General features: G+C 43.9%; 1 protein-coding gene across 4 annotated transcripts in view; it reads left to right on the forward strand.

The window, feature by feature from the left end:
- The window catches only part of SPPL2B (signal peptide peptidase like 2B), a 74,694-nt gene extending 51,956 nt beyond the window's left edge, over nucleotides 1-22,738 (forward strand). The window contains exons 10-15 of one of the 4 annotated variants that reach the window (XM_077272678.1): nucleotides 8,422-8,496; nucleotides 8,589-8,651; nucleotides 9,027-9,126; nucleotides 10,512-10,589; nucleotides 12,584-12,810; nucleotides 21,670-22,738. In XM_077272678.1, the coding sequence (XP_077128793.1) occupies nucleotides 8,422-8,496; nucleotides 8,589-8,651; nucleotides 9,027-9,126; nucleotides 10,512-10,589; nucleotides 12,584-12,765 (498 nt within the window). In that variant the 3' untranslated portion in view covers nucleotides 12,766-12,810; nucleotides 21,670-22,738. The remainder of the gene's footprint in view (nucleotides 1-8,421; nucleotides 8,497-8,588; nucleotides 8,652-9,026; nucleotides 9,127-10,511; nucleotides 10,590-12,583; nucleotides 12,811-21,669) is intronic. The other 3 variants (XM_077272688.1, XM_077272660.1, XM_077272669.1) reach the window with 3 other exon arrangements.
- Nucleotides 22,739-23,793: the final 1,055 nt, after the last annotated feature.

A 23,793-nucleotide genomic window follows, 5' to 3' on the forward strand; every position in this document is an offset into this window, starting at 1 on the left:
AGAAGTCTGCTGAAGATTTTTTTTTTTTTTTTTTTTTTTTTTTCCTTCAGTTCTGAGTGTGCTTGTAATTGAATCTCTTGCAAGTCTGCCTATATTGCAGCCTTTCTCTCTCTCTCTCCTTCTAATCCTGGAATGGCTCTGTGTTCACCTGTTTAAAATGGATATTCAGAGTTTAGCTGCAGGTTTGAATAATCTCACCACGAAAGTTCAAAATTTACAAGATTTTGTTGTTCATGTTCCTATATCTGAACCTAGAATTCCTTTGCCTGAATTTTTCTCGGGGAATAGATCTTGCTTTCAAAATTTCAAAAATAATTGCAAGTTGTTTTTGTCCCTGAAATCTCGCTCTGCTGGAGATCCTGCTCAGCAGGTCAGGATTGTGATTTCCTTGCTCCGGGGCGACCCTCAGGATTGGGCTTTTGCATTGGCTCCAGGGGATCCTGCGTTGCTCAATGTGGATGCGTTTTTTCTGGCCTTGGGGTTGCTTTATGAGGAACCTCAGTTAGAACTTCAGGCGGAAAAGGCCTTGATGTCCCTATCTCAGGGGCAAGACGAAGCTGAAATATACTGCCAGAAATTCCGTAAATGGGCTGTGCTTACTCAGTGGAATGAGTGCGCCCTGGCGGCGAATTTCAGAGAGGGTCTCTCTGATGCCATTAAGGATGTTATGGTGGGGTTCCCTGTGCCTGCGGGTCTGAATGAGTCCATGACAATGGCTATCCAGATCGATAGGCATCTGCGGGAGCGCAAACCTGTGCACCATTTGGCGGTGTCTACTGAGAAGACGCCAGAGAATATGCAATGTGATAGAATTCTGTCCAGAAGTGAACGGCAGAATTTTAGACGAAAAAATGGGTTGTGCTTCTATTGCGGTGATTCAACTCATGTTATATCAGCATGCTCTAAGCGTACTAAGAAGCTTGATAAGTCTGTTTCAATTGGCACTTTACAGTCTAAGTTTATTCTATCTGTGACCCTGATTTGTTCTTTATCATCTATTACCGCGGATGCCTATGTCGACTCTGGCGCCGCTTTGAGTCTTATGGATTGGTCCTTTGCCAAACGCTGTGGGTATGATTTGGAGCCTCTTGAAACTCCTATACCCCTGAAGGGGATTGACTCCACCCCATTGGCTAGCAATAAACCACAATACTGGACACAAGTAACTATGCGGATTAATCCGGATCACCAGGAGATTATTCGCTTTCTTGTGCTGTATAACCTACATGATGTGTTGGTGCTTGGATTGCCATGGCTGCAATCTCATAACCCAGTCGTTGACTGGAAAGCTATGTCTGTGTTAAGCTGGGGATGTAAGGGGACGCATGGGGACGTACCTGTGGTTTCCATTTCATCATCTATTCCCTCTGAGATTCCTGAATTCTTGACTGAATATCGTGACGTTTTTGAAGAACCTAAGCTTGGTTCATTACCTCCGCACCGGGAGTGCGATTGTGCCATAGATTTGATTCCGGGTAGTAAATACCCTAAGGGTCGTTTATTTAATCTGTCTGTGCCTGAACATGCTGCTATGCGAGAATATATAAAGGAGTCCTTGGAAAAGGGACATATTCGTCCTTCGTCATCTCCCTTAGGAGCCGGTTTTTTCTTTGTGGCTAAGAAAGATGGCTCTTTAAGGCCGTGCATTGATTATCGGCTTTTGAATAAAATCACGGTTAAATATCAATATCCGTTGCCACTGCTGACTGATTTGTTTGCTCGCATAAAGGGGGCCAAGTGGTTCTCTAAGATAGATCTCCGTGGGGCGTATAATTTGGTGCGAATTAAGCAGGGGGATGAGTGGAAAACCGCATTTAATACGCCCGAGGGCCACTTTGAGTATTTGGTGATGCCTTTTGGTCTTTCAAATGCCCCTTCAGTCTTTCAGTCCTTTATGCATGACATTTTCCGTGATTATTTGGATAAATTTATGATTGTGTATCTGGATGATATTTTGATTTTTTCGGATGACTGGGACTCTCATGTCCAGCAGGTCAGGAGGGTTTTTCAGGTTTTGCGGTCTAATTCCTTGTGTGTGAAGGGTTCTAAGTGCGTTTTTGGGGTTCAAAAGATTTCCTTTTTGGGATATATTTTTTCCCCCTCTTCCATCGAGATGGATCCTGTCAAGGTTCAGGCTATTTGTGATTGGACGCAACCCTCTTCTCTTAAGAGTCTTCAGAAATTTTTGGGCTTTGCTAACTTTTATCGTCGATTTATTGCTGGTTTTTCTGATGTTGTTAAACCATTGACTGATTTGACTAAGAAGGGTGCTGATGTTGCTGATTGGTCCCCTGCTGCTGTGGAGGCCTTTCGGGAGCTTAAGCGCCGCTTTTCTTCCGCCCCTGTGTTGCGTCAGCCTGATGTTGCTCTTCCTTTTCAGGTTGAGGTCGACGCTTCTGAAATCGGAGCTGGGGCGGTTTTGTCGCAGAGAAGTTCCGATTGCTCCGTGATGAGACCTTGTGCTTTTTTCTCGCGTAAATTTTCGCCCGCCGAGCGGAATTATGATGTTGGGAATCGGGAGCTTTTGGCCATGAAGTGGGCTTTTGAGGAGTGGCGTCATTGGCTTGAGGGGGCTAGACATCAGGTGGTGGTATTGACTGACCACAAAAATCTAATTTATCTTGAGTCCGCCAGACACCTGAATCCTAGACAGGCGCGCTGGTCGTTGTTTTTCTCTCGGTTTAATTTTGTGGTCTCATATCTACCAGGTTCTAAGAATGTTAAGGCGGATGCCCTTTCTAGGAGTTTTGAGCCTGACTCCCCTGGTAATTCTGAACCTACAGGTATCCTTAAGGATGGAGTGATATTGTCTGCCGTTTCTCCAGACCTGCGGCGGGCCTTGCAGGAGTTTCAGGCGGATAGACCTGATCGTTGCCCACCTGGTAGACTGTTTGTTCCTGATGATTGGACCAGTAAAGTCATTTCTGAGGTTCATTCTTCTGCGTTGGCAGGTCATCCTGGAATCTTTGGTACCAGGGATTTGGTGGCAAGGTCCTTCTGGTGGCCTTCCCTGTCTCGAGATGTGCGAGGCTTCGTGCAGTCTTGTGACGTTTGTGCTCGGGCCAAGCCTTGTTGTTCTCGGGCTAGTGGATTGTTGTTGCCCTTGCCTATCCCGAAGAGGCCCTGGACGCACATCTCGATGGATTTTATTTCGGATCTTCCTGTTTCTCAGAAGATGTCTGTCATCTGGGTGGTGTGTGATCGTTTCTCTAAGATGGTCCATTTGGTTCCCCTGCCTAAGTTGCCTTCTTCTTCCGAGTTGGTTCCTCTGTTTTTTCAAAATGTGGTCCGTTTGCATGGTATTCCGGAGAATATCGTTTCTGACAGAGGTACCCAATTCGTGTCTAGATTTTGGCGAGCATTCTGTGCTAGGATGGGCATAGATTTGTCTTTCTCGTCTGCTTTCCATCCTCAGACTAATGGCCAGACCGAGCGGACGAATCAGACCTTGGAGACATATTTGAGGTGTTTTGTGTCTGCAGATCAGGATGATTGGGTTGCTTTTTTGCCTTTAGCGGAGTTTGCCCTCAATAATCGGGCCAGCTCTGCCACCTTGGTGTCTCCCTTTTTCTGTAATTCGGGGTTTCATCCTCGATTTTCTTCTGGTCAGGTGGAATCTTCGGATTGTCCTGGAGTGGATGCTGTGGTGGAGAGGTTGCATCAGATTTGGGGGCAGGTGGTGGACAATTTGAAGTTGTCCCAGGAGAAGACTCAGCTTTTTGCCAACCGCCGGCGTCGGGTTGGTCCTCGGCTTTGTGTTGGGGACTTGGTGTGGTTGTCTTCTCGTTTTGTCCCTATGAGGGTTTCTTCTCCCAAGTTTAAGCCTCGGTTCATCGGCCCGTACAAGATATTGGAGATTCTTAACCCTGTGTCCTTCCGTTTGGACCTCCCTGCATCTTTTTCTATTCATAATGTTTTTCATCGGTCATTATTGCGCAGGTATGAGGTACCGGTTGTGCCTTCCGTTGAGCCTCCTGCTCCGGTGTTGGTTGAGGGCGAGTTGGAGTACGTTGTGGAAAAAATCTTGGACTCCCGTGTTTCCAGATGGAAACTCCAGTATCTGGTCAAATGGAAGGGATACGGTCAGGAGGATAATTCTTGGGTGACTGCCTCTGATGTTCATGCCTCCGATTTGGTCCGTGCCTTTCATAGGGCTCATCCTGATCGCCCTGGTGGTTCTGGTGAGGGTTCGGTGCCCCCTCCTTGAGGGGGGGGTACTGTTGTGAAATTGGATTTTGGGCTCCCCCGGTGGCCACTGGTGGAATTGAACTGGTGTGCATCATCCTCTCTGTTCACCTGTTTCCATCAGGATGTGGGAGTCGCTATTTAGCCTTGCTCCTCTGTCACTTCCATGCCGGTCAACATTGTAATCAGAAGCCTTTCTGTGCATGTTCCTGCTGCTAGACAACTCCCAGCTAAGTTGGACTTTAGTCCTTGTTTGTTTTGCATTTTGTTCCAGTTCACAGCTGTAGTTTCGTTTCTGTGTCTGGAAAGCTCTTGTGATCTGAAATTGCCACTCTGATGTTATGAGTTAATACTAGAGTCTTAAAGTAATTTCAGGATGGTGTTTTGATAGGGTTTTCAGCTGACCATGAAAGTGCCCTTTCTGTCTTCCTGCTATCTAGTAAGCGGACCTCAATTTTGCTAAACCTATTTTCATACTACGTTTGTCATTTCATCTAAAATCACCGCCAATATTTGTGGGGGCCTCTGTCTGCCTTTCGGGGAAATTTCTCTAGAGGTGAGCCAGGACTATATTTTCCTCTGCCAGGATTAGTTAGTCCTCCGGCCGGCGCTGGGCGTCTAGGGATAAAACGCAGGCTACGCTACCCGGCTACTGTTAGTTGTGCGGCAGGTTTAGTTCATGGTCAGTTTAGTTTCCATCCTTCCAAGAGCTAGTTCTTATGTTTGCTGGGCTATGTTCTCTTGCCATTGAGAACCATAACAGCGCGGCGGCTGGAACGAAGTCAGGTGAATATTGAAAGTGCCGGGGGCCTGAGCGACGAGAGGTGAGTATGTGATATATATATATTTTTTTTTATCACAGTAACAGCAAATGGGGCAAATATCTGTACATTGAGCGAAGGACCTTCGATGACGTCGCGTGACCGTGACGTCATCAAAGGTCCTTCACTCACTGCATCCTTAGTAACGGAGGCCGCCGCTTGCACCGCTGAGAGCCGGGGGCCATAGGAGGGTAAGTATATCCCATATTTTTTATTTTTATTCTTTTTTTTTTACATGAATATGGATCCCAGGGCCTGAAGGAGAGTTTCTTCTCCTCCAGATCCTGGGAACCATACAGGACTCCTCCATGCACACGCCGTACCCGGCGTATAAGACGACCCCCGACTTTTGAGATGATTTTCAGGGGTTAAAAAGTCATCTTATACGCCGGAAAATACAGTATATATCTTGGTACCGTGATAGCCAGTGGATAGAAAAATATGTAGAAAATATGTAGGACTCTCAATATTATATAGAGTCATTACAAACAGAGTGATCTATTTCAAGTGTTTATTTCTGTTAATGTTGATGATTATGGCTTACAGCCAATGAAAACCCAAAAGTCATTATCTCAACAAATTAAAATACTTTATAACCAGGGCCGTATTTGCCACCAGGCACTTGAGGGCACGTGCTTAGGGCGGGAGGATGCGGGGGGGCGGCGCCTGAGCAAGGTTTTTGTTTTTTTTTAATAATAGTGCAAGGTAGCGCCCACCCAAACCCACCCGCCCTCCCTATCTCCCTCTTCCCCTCCCTCCCTCCCTCTTCCCCTCCCTCCCTCCCTCTTCCCCTCCCTCCCTCCCTCTTCCCCTCCCTCCCTCCCTCTTCCCCTCCCTCCCTCCCTCCCTCCCTCCCTCCCTCTTCCCCTCCCTCTTTTGGCTGCTGCGGTGCTATCGGATCCTGCGCTGCGCTATCACGTATACTGCAGTGGAGGGAGCTGGAAGAGTCACACTGCAGGCCCTCCCCCTCCTCGCTGTGGCGCCAAGTTCAGTTCCTGCCTGAGCAGCTGCGGGGGAGGATGGTGTGAGGATTGTTGTGTCCAGGTGAGTTGTGCGGTGCTTGGTGTGTAACTGCTAGTCCCAGCATGTCCGACAGCTTCAGCGCTAGCAGGAGAGGCTGGCCCGCTCAGCTACACACTACACAAGATTATGCTGACAGGGGCCCTGTCCTCACCTGTTAGGCTACGTTCACATTAGCGTTGTGCGACGCAGCGTCGGGCGCCGCTGCGGCGACGCATGCGTCATGCGCCCCTATATTTAACATGGGGGCGCATGGACATGCGTTGTACTTGCGTTTTGTGACGCATGCGTCACTGCGGCGCACGCGTCAGGGCGCAGAGGACGCAGCAAGTTGCATTTTTTGTGCGTCCAAAATCAAGCAAAAAAAGGACGCATGATTCACAAAACAATGCGTTTTGCATGCGTTGTGCGTTGCGTCGCCGATGCAACACACAACAACGCAAATGTGAACGTAGCCTTAGTGTTGATGCTGCGGTCTGTGGGGAGGGAAGAAGCATCACAGGGAGCCTCACGCTGTGATTCCCTCTGCTGCTGCCTGTGCCCTGCTGCTGACATGAGGCTATGAACAGAGGGGGGAGGTGCTGAGAGGAACATCACTGAAGCAGGACATTAACCATGTCCTGATCACTATTAGGGGCCGCCCTGCCCCATGTACACCTTCCAGCAAGGCTTGTTTTTATTATTCTGGAGCTGCTGTAGAACCATAAATTCCAGCATTCCCAGTGTTTGTGTAAGGGGGACTTGTACCTTCACGCCCTGACTTTTATTCTGTAGCTGCAGGATAACTACAGGTTTAGGTTACATGTCCTGTCATTCTAATTATGGAGATGTAGGACTGCAAATCCCAGCATGCCCTGTGGTTGATACTGAAGGGACTGCAAAACCCAGCATGCCCTGTGGTTGATACTGTAGGGACTGCAAATCCCAGCATGCCCTCTGGTTGATACTGTTGGGACTGCAAAGCCCAGCATGCCCTGTGGTTGCTACTGTAGGGACTGCAAATCCCAGCATGCCCTGTGGTTGATACTGTAGGGACTGCAAATCCCAGCATGCCCTGTGGTTGATTCACTAGGGACAGGTAGTGATGGCTACTTGCCAACATGTGTGGCACTTGCGTTGAGACAAAAAAACACTGCTAGCAGTGTTTTTTTTCCGTTGCTGCAAGTGCCGCACATGTCCGCAAGTCCCATAGGGAATGAATGAGGCCGTGTGATTTTACTGTACAGCGGACATGATTTGCCAGCTTTTCAAAGGACGCCGGTGCATAAAAATCGGACAGCACTCGCATGGTGCGAGTGCTGTAGGATTTTTTTCTTTGCACCCATTGACTTGCATTGGCAAGTCTCGGCTGATATACGAGTGAAATCACTCGCACTGATAATACGGCCGAGAAAAAAAACGATGATGGGAGCTGCCCCATAGATTAATACTGGTCCGAGTGTGATGCGATTTTTTTTTTTTTCTCACATAGCACTCGCCCGTATTCCTCGCTAGTGTAACTCCAGCCTTACTCATACTCGCCAATGGGGGAGGCAGCACTAAAAGTGCCTAGGGCAGCAGAAACTCTAAATACGGCCCTGTTTATAACACCAGCTTGAAAAATGATTTTAAAATATGAACTGTTGGCCTACTAAAATGTATGTTCAGTAAATGCACTCAATACTTAGTCGGGGCTCCTTTTGCATTAATTACTGCATTAATGCAGTATGGCATGGAGGCGATCAGCCTGTGGCACTGCTGAGGTGTTATGGAAGCCCAGGTTGCTTTGATTTGGGGGGGAAATGGGGGTGAGTCTTATAATGCTGATATACCTTACCGATACCGTTGCTGCAGGCTGGGATGAAAGGGTGTCCGGCGGTGCTGCGAAGGTGTCTTCGGTGCTGCGGGGGGCTCTGCCGTCATTTTGTGAAGGGCCAAAGCCCCCGCAGTTCCATGGTTTTCTGTGCTGTGGACTCCGGGTAAATGGCCACCGGGGCTGCGGCGAAAGCGCAGAGTGAGATCTCAGTTTCTGGCCTTTGACAAAATGTCAGCAGAGCCCCCTGCAGCACCGGAGACACCTGGATACCCCCGCAGCACCAGACACCCGCAGTGGCGCGCCCACATCGGAACACCCCTTCATCCCAGCCTGCAGCCTCACCTCACTCCTGCCTCCTCCAGCAGCGACCTTGGGACGCCGTTTTACCGCAGCCACCACCCCCGGTAAGCAATAAGATACATGGAAAATAACAAGCACCACCATTTTATTTAAAGAAAAAAAAAATCCTATTTTTATCCTCAAAATTTGGGGTGCGTCTTATAATCCGAAAAATACAGATATAATATATACATGAGCCTGTCTAAAGTCATTTTCATTGGTCCTTAAGTTGAATTTATTACATTTTCCCTTTTCTTTCAGAGCTGCACTTTGCTCTTGCTTGTTCTCTTTGTATATGACGTCTTTTTTGTGTTCATCACGCCATTTTTTACTAAGGTAAGTTATGACTTGCACTGAAGTATTACAGATAGACTCCTAGTAAGAAAATCTGCTTGTTCAGTGTTTTGAAACCGTTTTTCTATCTGCAGAGTGGCGAGAGTATCATGGTTGAAGTTGCTGCAGGTCCATCAGATTCATATACTCAGGAAAAGGTAAAGTGTAATTTTGATTCTTACCGTTTCTGAGTGCTGAGAAATATGCGCCGTCATATTGGAGTGGCTCCTGCAAACACCTCCACTCCATCCATTGTATATAGAACTGAAAATAGTGTACAGTGCTCAGTTTTTTTTTAAGTCAGCCCCATAGAACAGTAAGGGATAAGTAATGCCTTGAAATGTTAGGTATACTCAATTAAGGCAAAGTTCTGTTTTTCATGCAAAATCGTTCGAGTGATTTTACTATTAAGACTCGATGGTAAAAGTTTAGAAGACTATGGATCATAGAAAATGTGCAGCCCAAATCTTCTATGTAACAAAGTATATGATTAGTTGCTTTTTCATTTGACATTTTCTCTTTTTTTATACCAGCTTCCAATGGTTCTGAAAGTGCCAAGATTAAATTCTTCACCATTGGCTCTCTGTGACCGGCCATTCTCTCTTCTAGGTTTCGGAGACATATTAGTGCCAGGTATTGAGAATTGGTTAATGCATTTATGCAATTCTGTGCCTCACATTCTGTTTAACCCTTTTGTGCCAGAGCCTGACTTCCCCTTTGTTACCAGGACAATTTTTTCAATTCTGACCAATGTCACCTTGAGGTCATAACTCTGTGAGGCTTCAACGGATCCCACCGATTCTGAGGTTATTTTTGGTGACATATTGTATTTCATTACATTAGTAAAATTAGTTCAACATAACGTGCGTGTATTTCTGAAAATATCAGAAAATTTCTCAATTTTCAAACTTTTATTTTTTATGCCCTTAAACCAGAGTTATATTATGCCAAATAGTTAATAATAATAATAATCTTTATTTTTATACAGCGCTAACCTATTCCGCAGCACTTTACAGTTTGCACACTTTATCATCGCTGTCCCAATGGGGCTCACAATCTAAATTCCCTATCAGTATGTCTTTGGAATGTGGGAGCAAACCGGAGTACCCGGAGGAAACCCAAGCAAACACGGGGAGAACATACAAACTCCTTGCAGATGTTGTCCTTGGTGGGGTTTGAACCCAAGATTCCAGCGCTCCAAGGCTGCAGTGCTAACCACTGAGCCACCGTGCTGCCCCCATAAATAACATTTCCTACATGTCTACTTTATATCAGCACAATTTTTTAAACCTTTTTTTTTTCTTTTTACAAAGTTAAAAGGGTTAAAAGTTGACCAGCAATTTCTCATTTTTCCATAAAATTAATAAAACTTTATGGGCCACATCACATTTGAAGTGACTTTGAGAGGCCTATATGACACAAAATACTCAAAAGTGACACCATTCTAAAAACTGCTCCCCTCGAGGTGCCCAAAACCAGATTCAAGAAGTTTATTAACCCTTCACAGGCGTAGGCGGCGGGCGCAGGGCTCAGACGGGAAGGAGCACCATTTGACGTTAGGAATACAAAATTGGCTGAAATTGAGATCGGACGCCATGTCGCAATTGGAGAGCCCCTGATGTGCCAAAACAGTGGAGACCCCCACAAATGACCACATTTTGGAAACTAGACCCCTCATGGAATTTATCTAGATGTGTGGTGAGCACTTTGAACCCTCAGTGGCTTCACAAAATTTTGTAATGTTGAGCCGTAAAAATAAAAGATCAAATTTTTCCCACAAAAATGTTGTTTTAGCCCCAATTTGTTTATTTTCACAAGGGTAACGGGAAAAATTGCACAACAAATTTTGGCATCCATTTTCTTTTGAGTATGCCACTATCCCATATTGGTTGGAAAACGACTGCTTGGGCGCACCGCAAGTTCTTGGCCCCAAAGTCTTGGATAACCCCTTTAAGTGCAATTGTGTTTGCCTAAAAACAAGAATTTTTATCTATAATATATTCTTTTTCTTCATACAGGTCTGCTAGTGGCTTATTGTCATAGATTTGACATTCTGATTCAGTCTTCGAGGATCTATTTTTTGGCTTGCACTATTGGTATGTATTGCTTAAGATAGTGCTGCGTTTATCAGGAGCTTTCTTTAAGTGTTCTCATGAGTCTCCTCTAGGTGGTAAAAAAAATCTAAAAAAATGAACTGGGATGTAAGTTGGTGTGCATGCAGCATGCAAGTGCATGTTCTCTAGCCACTAAACAGACAAAACTCCAAATTATGTTAACTAAGCGCCCTAGATTATTTTCATGCACTATAGCTGTTTTCTCGGATAAGGTCTTAGCATGTTTCTATCTTGGGTCTCCTCTAGGTGGTAGTAAAGTATTATCAGAATTTTGTGCCTCTTTATGGTCTTATTTTTTTTTTTACTGTTCTGGGAAATGGAATTTTAGGTTGCACCTATTACGGAATGTGCAAGTCATCTCTTTTAGATGACGGCGCACCCACCAAGTTTGCCACAGGAAAACGTTGCTAGTTTTTTCCCTGAAGAGTTTTTTCGTCTTTTCGGATGTTTTTAGTAATAGCCATCATTATTTTATTTTTTGCTTGTCTATATCAATTAGTGAGTGACTTCCAAGCGGAAACAGTAGGTTAAATGACGCATGGCAAGTCGTTTTTACACTGCAGTGCATATGTTCGATTTTTTTTTTTTTTTAACGTTTATCGAATGCTTTTTTGGCTGGGTTATGGAGCATATCTTCCTGGAAAAGACATCATGCACACATACCCTTACATTCTTTCTGCTGCCTAATGAAAGTCTGCTTAAAGGGAGTCTGTCACCCCAAAATCGTATATGAGCTGCGGCCACCGGCATCAGGGGCTTATCTACAGCATTCTGTAATGCTGTAGATAAGCCCCCGATGTATCCTGAAAGATGAGAAAAATAGGTTATATTATACTCACCCAGGGGCGGTCCCGGTGCGGTCCGGTCCGATGGGAATCGCGGTCCGGGTCCAGCACCTCCCATCTTCATACGATGACGTCCTCTTCTTGTCTTCTGGCTCCGGCGCAGGCGTACTTTGTCCGTCCTGTTGAGGGCAGAGCAAAGTACTGCAGTGCGCAGGCGCCGGGCCTCTCTGATCTTTCCTGGCACCTGCGCACTGCAGTACTTTGCTCTGCCCTCAACAGGGCAGAGAATTACGCCTGCGCCGGAGCCGCGGCGTGAAGACAAGAAGAGGACGTCATCGTATGAAGATGGGAGGCGCGGGACCAGACCGCGACGCCCATCAGACCCGGACCGCAGCGGGACCACCCCTGGGCGACTATAATATAACCTTTATTTCTCATCTTTCATGTTACATCGGGGGCTTATCTAAGCATTACAGAATGCTGTAGATAAGCCCCTGATGCCGGTGGCCGCAGCTCATATACGATTTTGGGGGTGACAGACTCCCTTTAAGGACATTGAATGGTTGGTTATAAGGGAAATCCAGATAAAATATTATATTGGTCATGCTTAGTTCCTTTAGTTCTTTATTATTTTTTTTATATTACTTTCATATATAGCACCATTAATTCCACAGCGCTTCCCTATCAGTATGTCTTTGGAATGTGGGAGGAAAGCGGAGAACCCAGCGGAAACCCAAGCAAACACGGGGATATATAAACTCCTTGCAGATGTTTCCTTGGTGGGATTTGAACCCCGGACCACAGCGGTGCAAGGAACATTAAAATGGCAGTTCAATTTTTTTTCACATAGTGTGTAGATTTTTACCAGTGCTGGTACTGTAATACACAGTGAGACATATGTTACATCAGCCCCTTGTGGAGGCATCCTTTGAGTTATGTCCCTAGGGGTTTATTTCCAGTGGTGTACTCCATAGAACTAACAGGTATGTTCTCCATAACAATGATGCCATCAGTTTCAGTACAGTGAATGTATATAGTAGTAGCTACAAATATTACCCTCCCTCTGTGATCACTAATACATTTGTTAGCTGCTAGCAATGAAGGTGTGAGAAAATGTATATAATTTTTTCACGATTGTTTTTTCTCATGTTTAATTTAAATTAAGATAGTCTTTGTCTTTTTACTTCACAGCCTATGGGATAGGTCTCCTGGTGACCTTTGTGGCACTAGCTCTTATGCAAAGAGGACAACCGGCTCTCCTCTACCTGGTCCCCTGTACCCTCCTCACAAGTCTGGCTGTGGCCCTTTGGCGAAAGGAGCTTCCTTTGTTCTGGACCGGCAGCGGCTTTGTGGTGAATACCAGTTTGATATGACTATCTGATTAAGGATGTAAAACATTAGTGTTCCTTCAAATCAAAGTTGAGTAACACATTTGAATTTACAAAATGGGACAATATAACATTCCCCTGTATTACATGTCTATTTTTATTAAATGTGATGTGATGTGATGCTTGTTTTATTTGACAGTGGTTTGATTCTCTGATATGTTGAATCCAAGTTCCCTGACAGAATTGTATGTGCACAGGATTAGCAGGAATCTATGATATATATGTAATATAATATACAGTCTGTATTTAGTGTCCAAACAAATAGGAAGTCATATTGGATTGCTCTGAGACCTCAACAACTTGAAGGGGTTGTCCGGCCTTGGACTACAAGTCTGCAATCATTCTATGTGACTGCAGATATGTGAATCCTCACATTGCGCTCACTGCACACTGTGAGGATTCTCCGTGTCAGCACCAGGAGCAGGCGTTCATGTGGTCACAAGTAAGCGATTCTTCCGGTCACATTCTAACTAGATGTGTCCAGCCTCGTTCAATACACTTGCATTGATTGAGGCCACGCACGTCTAGTTAGCATGTGATCACTTCTATGCAAATCCATACTTGTCACGTACCTGGCATTGGCACTGAAGAATCCTCACAGTGCACAGTGAGAGGATTCACAATTTTGCAGTCACATAAAGAGACTTGTAGTCTTAGGCCTCTTTCACACTTCAGTTGTTTGGCGTCAGTCTAAAACCGCCAGTTTCCTCAAATAACGGATCCGTCATTTTTTTTTGGCGGATCCGTTATTTTCCCATAGACTTGCATTGGCGACGGATTGTGACGGATGGTCGTCCGTTCCATCCGTCATGCGACGGATCCGTCAAAATTTGGCAGACGTTGTCTAGACATAGACGGACATTGAAACGTTTTTTGTCAACGCCGAAATGACGGTTCGCGGCGGATCCATCGCGTCCGTCATTCCATAGAATGGCCGCCTATGGGCGACGGATCCGTCGCGACCGTCATTTCGGCGGATCCGTCGCCCCAATCCGCTTTTTCAATTGCGCATGCTCCAAAAAGTAGATACTTTTCCCAGACAACCCCCAAGTAACGGATCCGTCAAAAAAACGGATCCGTTGGAACCGTTTTCTCAACAATTGTGACGGATCCGTCGATCCGTCACTATGTCGGAAGTGACTGACGCCAAACAACTGAAGTGTGAAAGAAGCCTAAGGCTGAATAACCCATTTAAAGAGGACCTGTCACCGGGAAAAAAGTGACTATGTTTTGCTATTATTTTCTTGTGACGCTCCCCTGATAATTCCTTTTTTAAAAACATTTTTTAATCAACTATACAGTGTTGGGCCTCTTTATTCACTACTGATTTTTATGGTCTTCACCGAGGTGGTGTGGCTCACAGGGGTATAATGCAAAGCAGCCTGGAGACACAACCCAAGAGAATCCTGTGAGCCACGACCCCTTGTAAAGACCATGAAAATTAGCACTGAATAAAAAGGAGCCGTATGAATTTTGAAAAAATAAATGTAATACTTAGGAGCAGCAAGAATAAAATAAAAGCTAAAGCTTTCAGCTTTTGACTTGGTGACGTGTCCTTTTTAAAGTTCTCTATTTAGAAGACGCATTTCTCTAAAGCTGGCTATCATAACTTTAACCATTGCTTGCAAATTGTGAATTATAACAATTCAGGCAATACCCCTATATAAGGTTGTGAACCCACATTTTTATGAAATAATTACACCTTTAAAACGAAGTGCAGTAAATTCAGATTATTGGCAAGTAACAAGATAATTTATCATTATGATCACCTGTGAATAGTCATATTGGCTATTAGATTTACTCAAAAACCTATTACTATAAAGCCTGACACTAAAGGGAATGAATATTTGCTACTCTCCATGCCCATGGGAGTGGAGAGAAGTGAATATTCATTCCCTTAAGTAGTGGGTACATGTGATCGCCCGGCAGCTGCAGGAAGCCGGCGGCTGTGACTACTGTGCCCGTGATTAAAGAGAAATGAATATTCACTGCTCTCCACGCCCATGGGAGTGGAGAGAAGTGAATATTCGTTTCTCTTTATCATGTGGCACAGGTGTTAGCTGCAGCAGCCGGCTCCTGTGACCCGCTGCTGCCACTCCACCTTCATCTTATGGGACCCTCACGCGGGTATAAGCTGAGTGGGGCTTTTTCAGCATAAAAAATGTGCTGAAAAACTATACTCGAGAATATACGGTATTTAATACACTGCCATTTTACAAGTTTTCCCACCTACAAAGAATGGAGAGGTATTAATTTTTATCGTAGGTACACTTCAACTGTGAGAGAATCTAACAATAAAAAACAGAATATCACGTTGTATGATTTTTAAATAATTAAATTGCATTTTATTGCATGAAACAAATATTTGATCACCTACAAACCAGCAATAATTCTAACAGACCCATTTAGTTTGTCACAGTCAATCACTCTCCAACCTCTCCACCATGGCCAAGACTAAACACTGTCTAAGGACATCAGGGACAAAATTGTAGATCTGCACAAGGCTGTGATGTGCTACAGGACAAGAGGCAATAGACCAAAAATTTCCCCAGAACATATGAAGGGAAAAAGAGGCATAGGCTATAAATTTAAAAACCAATTTTAATGAACATAATTAAAAAATACAAAATATGTAGAAAAAAGCAGGGTAAAGTTCATTAAAATGGCTGGGAACAATAACCACACCAGAAAATACAAAAATAAACAATTTGCTACAAGAGCAAGCCAATACTAGAAGAGGTATATAACATACAATCAAATGGACAGGAACCAATAGTTCCTATAGTACCAAGTGTAATTAGCCTCAGTAGTAACCCATGACTTGCCCAATCTAAAGTGCTCTAATGCTACATCTGATAGATTTCTCTATATACTACAATGCAGTGTGTAAGCATGTTTCGTTTCGGACAAATAACTGTCCTGGTGGGAGATGTTCCACAGCGACCCCGACAGCGCCGTTTCGCCTGACTGGCTTCCTCAGATAGGGGGCATGTGCCAGTCAGGCGAAACGGCGCTGTCGGGGTCGCTGTGGAACATCTCCCACCAGGACAGTTATTTGTAAGTTCATTATTGTTTGTCTACAATGGCGTGCCATATGCTTACACACTGCATTGTAGTATATAGAGAAATCTATCAGATGTAGCATTAGAGCACTTTAGATTGGGCAAGTCATGGGTTACTACTGAGGCTAATTACACTTGGTACTATAGGAACTATTGGTTCCTGTCCATTTGATTGTATGTTATATACCTCTTCTAGTATTGGCTTGCTCTTGTAGCAAATTGTTTATTTTTGTATTTTCTGGTGTGGTTATTGTTCCCAGCCATTTTAATGAACTTTACCCTGCTTTTTTCTACATATTTTGTATTTTTTAATTATGTTCATTAAAATTGGTTTTTAAATTTATAGCCTATGCCTCTTTTTCCCTTCATATGTTCTGGGGAAATTTTTGGTCTTATGTCATGATTTTGAGGTGTGCTGGATACCTTTGTGGGACTCTTGATAAAATTACAGGACAAGAGGCAAGCAGCTTGGTGAGAATGCAACAACTGTTTCAGTGTTTTCAGTCCGTTTCAGTGACTATCTGGATGATCCTGAGGACAAATTGGAGAAGGTCAGATGAGAAAAAAACAGAACTTTTTGTTATGAATTTCAATCGCTGTGTTTGGAGCAAGGAGGATGAGTGCAACCCCAAGAACACCATCCCAACTATGAAACGTGGGGGAAACATCATACTTTGGGGGTGCTTTTGTGTTATGGGAATGTTTAACTGTGACATTCTTAGTTTGGGGCCTCACACTGTCCCTGTAGCTGAGTGTAGAGAGGTCCGAGTCTCCGACCTCACTATGTTCTTGTTAATCCCTGGTCTGTTCCCTCCCCACCCCATGGAGCCTGGGACAGAAATGTAATGTGATCAAGACACAAAAGGCAAAACAGGGATAACAGAAACCCTCTATCATACAAAAGCAGAAACCAGCAATAGGGAGAAGAATAGGGACATGGAGGAATAAACTGAAAGGGAACAGGGACCAGGAGATAAACACACATGTCCTACAGAACACCTCCACAACAACTTCTCTGCAAACACTTAGCTTAAGTACACAGCACAGGAAAGGAATCTCCAATAGCAACAACGAATTCCTTAGAGCAAGGAAGCAGAATTTTCATTGGCAAGAGAGAGCGGGTCAGGTTTTATAGGAAGAGTTAAAGAAATGAGCTGCATGTTTCTGACCATTATAGAAAGGGTCATTCACCTCTTCAGCACCAAAGGAAACCAAAACACACAGGCTAAATGGAAGATCTGCGATTCACAATTATGCAGTGATCTTCTATTCCCAGATCTCCCAGGTTAGTTTGACACACTTGTGACTCGAGACAGGACGAGTGCACTGTATTGAAGGGTGGATTAATGGGGTCATGTATCCTGAGATTTTTGCCAACAACCTCCTTCCCTCAGTAAGAGTATTGAAGATGGGTCATGGCTGGGCCTTCCAGCATGACAATGACCCAAAACGCACAGCCAGGGCAACTAAGGACTGGCTCCGTAAGGCTAGGTTCACATTGCGTTTGGGCAATCCGTTTAACAGATCCGTTACTTAGCGGCATTAACGCTATGTAACGGATCTGTTAATGTGCCCATAGACTTCCATTATCGTAACGCATCCTAACGCATGTCAAAATCGGCATGCGTTAGCAATGATGCTTTACTTTGTGACGCACCCTCGAGCGCAGTCTACCGTGTTTTTGGGTACGTTAGATCTAACTCACAGCGAATGGACCTCTATTGCTAACACATGCCAACGCAATGGTACCATGCGTTAGCATGATTGTAGTAAGAGATTTTGTGCATCAGTGTAAGTGCCATCTATTTAACGGATCCGTTAAATGGATGGCACTAATGCTATGTGAACCTAGCCTAAGAAGCATTTCAAAGTACTGGAGTGGCCTAGGCAGTCTCCAGACCTGAACCCAACAGAAAATCTTTGGAGGGTGCTGTAACTCAATGTTGTCCAGCGACAGTCCCAAAACCTGAAAGATCTGGAGAATATCTGGATGAAGGAGTGGGCCAAAATCCCTGCTGCAGTGTGTGCAATCTTGGTCAAGAACTGCAGGAAATGTCTGACCTAAAAAACATACAATGTGATTTTCTGGATTTTTTTTTTTTAAGATTGTCTCTTACAGTTGAAGTGTACCTACAATAAAATTTACAGACCTCTCCATTCTTTGTAGGTGGGAAAACTTGCGTAATCGACCGTGTATCAAATACTTATTTTCTTCACTATAGCTCCTATTTCTGCTCAATGACTTCTGAACAGATCACAGAGAATGCCTAGAAAACCCTTCCGTAGAAGTCAGAATCTGCCTCTAGCTGCCTGTGGGTCCTGTGGCTGCTGTAAAGCATCACTAACTGCTGTCAATAGCAGCACAGGCAAGGTGGCTAATCCCATAAACTTGATAAAAATAGGATAAAATTGTGCATAAATTTCACTAGCTGGATTCATTTATTAAAAAAATATTACAGGTCATTCTTTACTTTTAAAACAAAGTGGTACAATTATCTGGAAGTAGAATCCTCCAGCAATGCTTTGTAATTGGCAGGGGAAGCTGTGATGTGCTTCTGTATGAAAATGCCATCCAATCTGCAGACACCTTGGTATAGAGCAGGGGAGCTGAGCAGATTGATATATAGTTTTCTGAGAAAGCATACAGTATAACCTGTGTATTAATCATTTAATTATCTGCGCTTTCTGAGATTTTAGGTTCAGTGGGTGGTCAACATCAGTGACTGACAACATTATTTGTATAAATGTGCATACACAGAGAGCTGTCATTCATTGATAGGACTGCCCACTGGACCTCTGCTCTTTCTGTAATTTTCAGCCCTGTGGGTGGTCCTATCAGTGACTGACAGCATTATTTGTATAACTGTGCAAACAGACACAGCTGTCAGTCACTGATGGCACCGCCCACCTGACCGAAAACCCAAAAAAGAGCAGAGGTTTACATGATTAATAAACAGGTTACACTGAATCTTTTCTCACATGATTATCAATCTACTCCGCTCCTCATGCTCTATATTATGGTGTCTGCATACTGGACTACATTTTTTAAGAGTGACAGGTTCTCTCTCTGTATTTTTCTCTCTGTCTCTTTGTCTGTCTCAAATTCAAATCAAATCAAATTGGATTTATTGGCAGAACTAAGTACATGTTAGCATTGCCAAAGCAAGTGGTAAAATAATGGAGGAGATAGGGACACATCCAGGGTGGGGTATAGAGGTCCATAACATATCAGGCTCCTCTTAGTCAGTGGCAGGCACTGACATATTGCGCTGCTATGGCCTCTGCACTTTCCTCTTCACCCAGTAGTAAGGCAGTTTCTCTCCCTCCTCCATGGAGATGAAGTTTGGACAGGAGATCATACAGTCTCCTGAAGTGAGTGTCCCTCTCTGTGGAGTATTTGGGGCACCTTAGCAAGAAATGGACCTCATCCTCCACGGCCTGCTGAGGCACTGTTGGTAGAGTCTGCTCTCTCCAGGCTTGTAGTTCGGTCGGTGCCACCCAGATTCCATGAGTAGGCTGTGGGCACTCAGTCTGTACCGGCTCAGGATCTGTTTCTCTTTGGAGTTTGCTAGTTTCTCTAAGTATGCAGCCAGTTTGTATTCTCTCTGTAGGTTCTGGTATATTGTCAGTTTCTGGGATTTGTTCATGTGTTTCCTCCAGGCGCTGAGATATTCCTCTTTGCCTTTGTGTACCATCTTCCAGATTTCGCCTTTTGTCAGGCAATGCAGGTTGGTGGCTTGGTCAGGCTGGTTTTGGGTAATTTGTGTTAGGGGGATTTGTTCTTCTGGGGCTTCCTGTTGTAGCAAGGCTTTGTGATGATAGAAGATGGGGCTACTACTTTGTAGATGAACCTTGAATGATCACACCTTCTTCTGGATAGCAAGGTGTAGTGGGAATCTGCCCAGCTCGGTAGGCACTGTTTGATGTGATCCGATGGATTTGGAGGAGGTGTTTGCAGAATTCTCGGTGGAATATTTCTGTTGGCCCAGCGTCTCACTTTGACAAGTTTGGGTTTGAGACTGGACCCCAGACTTTGCTGCCGTTCAAAAGGATTGGGGCAATGATGGTATCAAAGACTTTTAGCCACGTGGTTACAGGTGCCCTGAGATGGTGCAGATGTCTGCTGATGGCATAGAAGATTTTGCACGCCTTGTCTTTCAGCAACTCTATGGCTTGCTTAAATCTCCATGATTGGCTGAGTTCCATACCCAGGTAGATGTACTTGTTGGTTTCTGTAAGTGGACAGTTGTCTATTATGAAGGGGGGATGGCCAGCTGGTTTATGCTTTTTTTTCTGGAACACCATGATATTAGTTTTCTTCTGTTTGATTGGCAGTGCCCATGTAGTGCTGAAGATCTCTAGGATTTTCAGATTATCTTAGAGGCCTTTCTCAGTTGGTGATAAAAGCACAAGGTCATCACCAAACAGCAGAAATTTCACCTCTGTGTCATGGAGTGTAGGTCCTGGTGCTGAGGAGGACTCCAGAGCCACCGCCAGCTCGTTGATGTAGCCCCGTGTCACTTCTCGACTTTGTTGGAAATAGGCTGTCGTCCTTCCCTTTACCTTCACACTTCAGCTGTTCTCAGTGTAGGAGCTTCGGATGACCTCATATGTTATGCCTCCTATTCTGCTCCCCAGCAGTTTTGAGAATAGGTCTGGGTGCCACACTGAGTCGAAGGCCTTCTTGAAGTCCACAAAGCAGGCATAGATCCTCCCATGCTTTTGTATTGTGGACATGGATCTTGATGTGGTTGTGCAATGTGTAGATGTGGTCCTTGGTGCGGTGGTTTGGTATGAAGCTTGCTTGACTTTTGTAGAGGACGTGTTGGGTGAGGAACATGAGAATTCTTTTGTTCAGGATGCAGTTGAAATGTTTCCCCAGGTTGCTGCTGACACATAACCCCCGGTAGTTTGCTGCGCCGTTCTTATCCCTGTTTTTATGTACGAGTCCTTGGTTCCAGTTTTTGGGGAAGTAGCAAGCCTGCAGTACTATTTTGAATAGTTTTGCTATCACAGCCTGGATGTCTGGTGGGCTGTATTTTAGCATTTCGGAGATGATCCCATCTGGGCCGCTGGCTTTTTTACCTTTATGACACACTGTTATTTCTGGCTATGTACTTGATGTGTCCAGAGGGTTTTGGAAGTCTTTGAATTGTCCCTCCATATCCTTCAGTTTGTTGACAAGCTCTTTTTGTGCCAGGTTCAGGTCTTCACTTGAGATTGTTTTGAATGGTCCTTGAAGTACTGGAATCAGATGTTACTGCTCTGGATGTGGAGATTGTTGCTTTCGCAGTTGGATCCTAATTCTATAGTTCCCAAATGCTGTTTTCTTCAAGGGCATCTTTGAGTTGAAGGAGTCTCTCACACTCACTCTCTCTCTCTCTCTCTCTCTCTCTCTCTCTCTCTCTCTCTCTCTCTCTCTCTCTCTCTCTCTCTTTGTGTCTCTCTCTCTTTCTCTGTATCTCTGTCTGGGTCTCTGTCTCTCTCTGTATCTCTGTCATCATTTGTAACTTTTCTTTATAGAGAGATAGAAGTTTAATTACACATGATTAGTACATTCCGCTAAATCTGAAACAAAACTGTTGAATTTTTTGTATTTCAGCTTAAAATGTACTGTACATTTATTTCTGGAAATAGAAATAAGTGCACCTAGATAATAAACTCAATTAAATTTACTAAAATCTAGGTGACATTACAGAAAAAATTAGTAAAAATAAGAATTATCCTGAAATCCTGCGCACAAAATACTAAAATATACTAATCAATGTCCCATCAGAGATTGTGCAAATCAATGGCATGAGCACTTATACCTTTCATCCTTTCTCAGCAGAAAGATCTACCAAACCCTAACCCCATTCTTGCTCCCACTGGGTCAGAAGCCTGTTTGAGTCAGCACACTGATCATGAAGAGCCCGTCACAAACCAAGACAAGGACCCTGCGCAAGAGCCACAACAAGACGATGCCACCGGAGCCCCTGTGGATGAACAGCTGTGTCTGGCTAAAGACAGGACTGTGGTAAAGACAGAAGAAGACAAACTAAATTCTGGATCTGAAACGGCAGCAAACCATCTGACTACAGACGTAGACAGTACCATGTTAGATAACTCCACAAAAGCTGTAAATCAAAATGTCCAATGATTCAGAGTAAAGGCCACGGCTCCAAACACTTACACAGGCAGGCCAACTTCCAAACCAGGTCATACCTGGAAACTTTCAGCTAAACAATGAAACCTGCAAAGAATGTAACAAATCTATGTTCTCATGTTCACTTAATTTGGGAAGGTGTTATATTTCCACAACTCTGCTTAAGATAATATCAATTTTTGGATATCATTATCCAATATATAATTTTAGGCATGTAGGCCACTTCTACAGCATAATAGCAAGTAGAGTGCAGTATAATAATTTAATGTCATTTTTTTAATCATTAGCATTATGCTTAATTACGGATAAAGGTTGTTTTGTTTTTTTTTAATTCTAAAGAATAAATGTGGAGTGGAAAAACCCCATACATATAATAATGGAGGATTGTAATTTTGCGATGATGGTAAAATAATAATAGGAATTGAATATCTGAATGTGACATAATGAAAGCACTCGGTATCCTTGACATTGATGTGTTTTGTAAATGCTTGCTCAAAAAGAAATCACCCTGGCGTACAGCCTGTTTGTCCAGCTACCTCCACAAAGTTCATCATGGTGCCAGCATCAGCCAAACAGAGTGACTGACCAGGCAACAAGATTATGGGAAGTGAACTTTGTCATAACTGCACGGCTCTTAAGTATCTTTCTGTATTGCAGGATATACACTGCAAATGAAATACCAGAGATGTTTCCTCCTTTATAAGAACATAGTTACTTATCATATTTAGAAAACTTGTTTTTTTTTTTGTTTTTTTTAAGAAAAAAAATTGCATTTACAAAAAAAAAAAAAATATTCATGATATAGGTGTGTGTGTATGTATGTTCATGCACACTGCATATGATGTAACTTTTTCATTTATTGGAATTGTATTTAATTCACTAGGTTGTTCACAGCTACTTTAGTTGTGCAGGAGATTGTAAATAAAGACTTTTTTTTTCTTTTGTACTATAATGTGGCTTTTTCTTATTTCAACAAGTATTATTTGGCCTTGTTTCGTGAACAGTGGGGTAGGATGTGCCAAATTCATTAACCCCTTTCTGACATCAGACTTAATAAGCCGTCCATGTGACCTGGGTCTGTCTGACCAGAGACAGATTATTACGTCCACGCGATCACCTGCGCACACGGGTGGTGGGTGTGTGGCCAATCACCGTGGGGTGTCACCTGATTCTGACAGCTGACACCCGGTGCTAAGTGCCAGGAGCAGTAACACACCGCTCCCAGCACTTTATCCTCGAACGAGATCGCAGCATTCCAGGAGCCGGCAGAGGACTGAGCAGAGGCAGAGCCCCTCAACCTTTGGATCGGAGACCCTGCAGCATGAACGGGGTCATGATCGTTGCCATGGTGACCCGATGCCGTCATGACGACATTCGGGTCACCATAGCTAGGAAACGCTTATCATGCGCAGTGCATGACCAGTAAGTTTCTCTCAGTGCAGAGCTGACAGTTTCTACAGCATGGGGATGCTGCTGCATCTCCATGCTGTATAAGCAATCAGCCTACAAAAAATGATTGTCTCATAGTGGGACTAAGTAAAAAAGTTAAAAAGTATAAATATTTTTTTTTTTAAACAACTGTAAAAATATTTTAAAAAATCAAAATGAATAATAAAAATCATAGGATATTGTATCTATAAATAAATATAAAAAATATATATAAACAACGAAACTACACATATTTGGCATTGCCGCTTTTGCAACGACCCGACCTATAAAACTGTATCACTAGTTAACCCCGTTAGTGAACACCGTAATAAAAGCCCCCCTACAAAAAAAAAAAAAAGTCTGAATTGCTGTTTTTTG

Source organism: Ranitomeya variabilis, chromosome 1 (genome assembly GCF_051348905.1).
Source record: "Ranitomeya variabilis isolate aRanVar5 chromosome 1, aRanVar5.hap1, whole genome shotgun sequence".
Classification (NCBI taxonomy): domain Eukaryota; kingdom Metazoa; phylum Chordata; class Amphibia; order Anura; family Dendrobatidae; genus Ranitomeya; species Ranitomeya variabilis.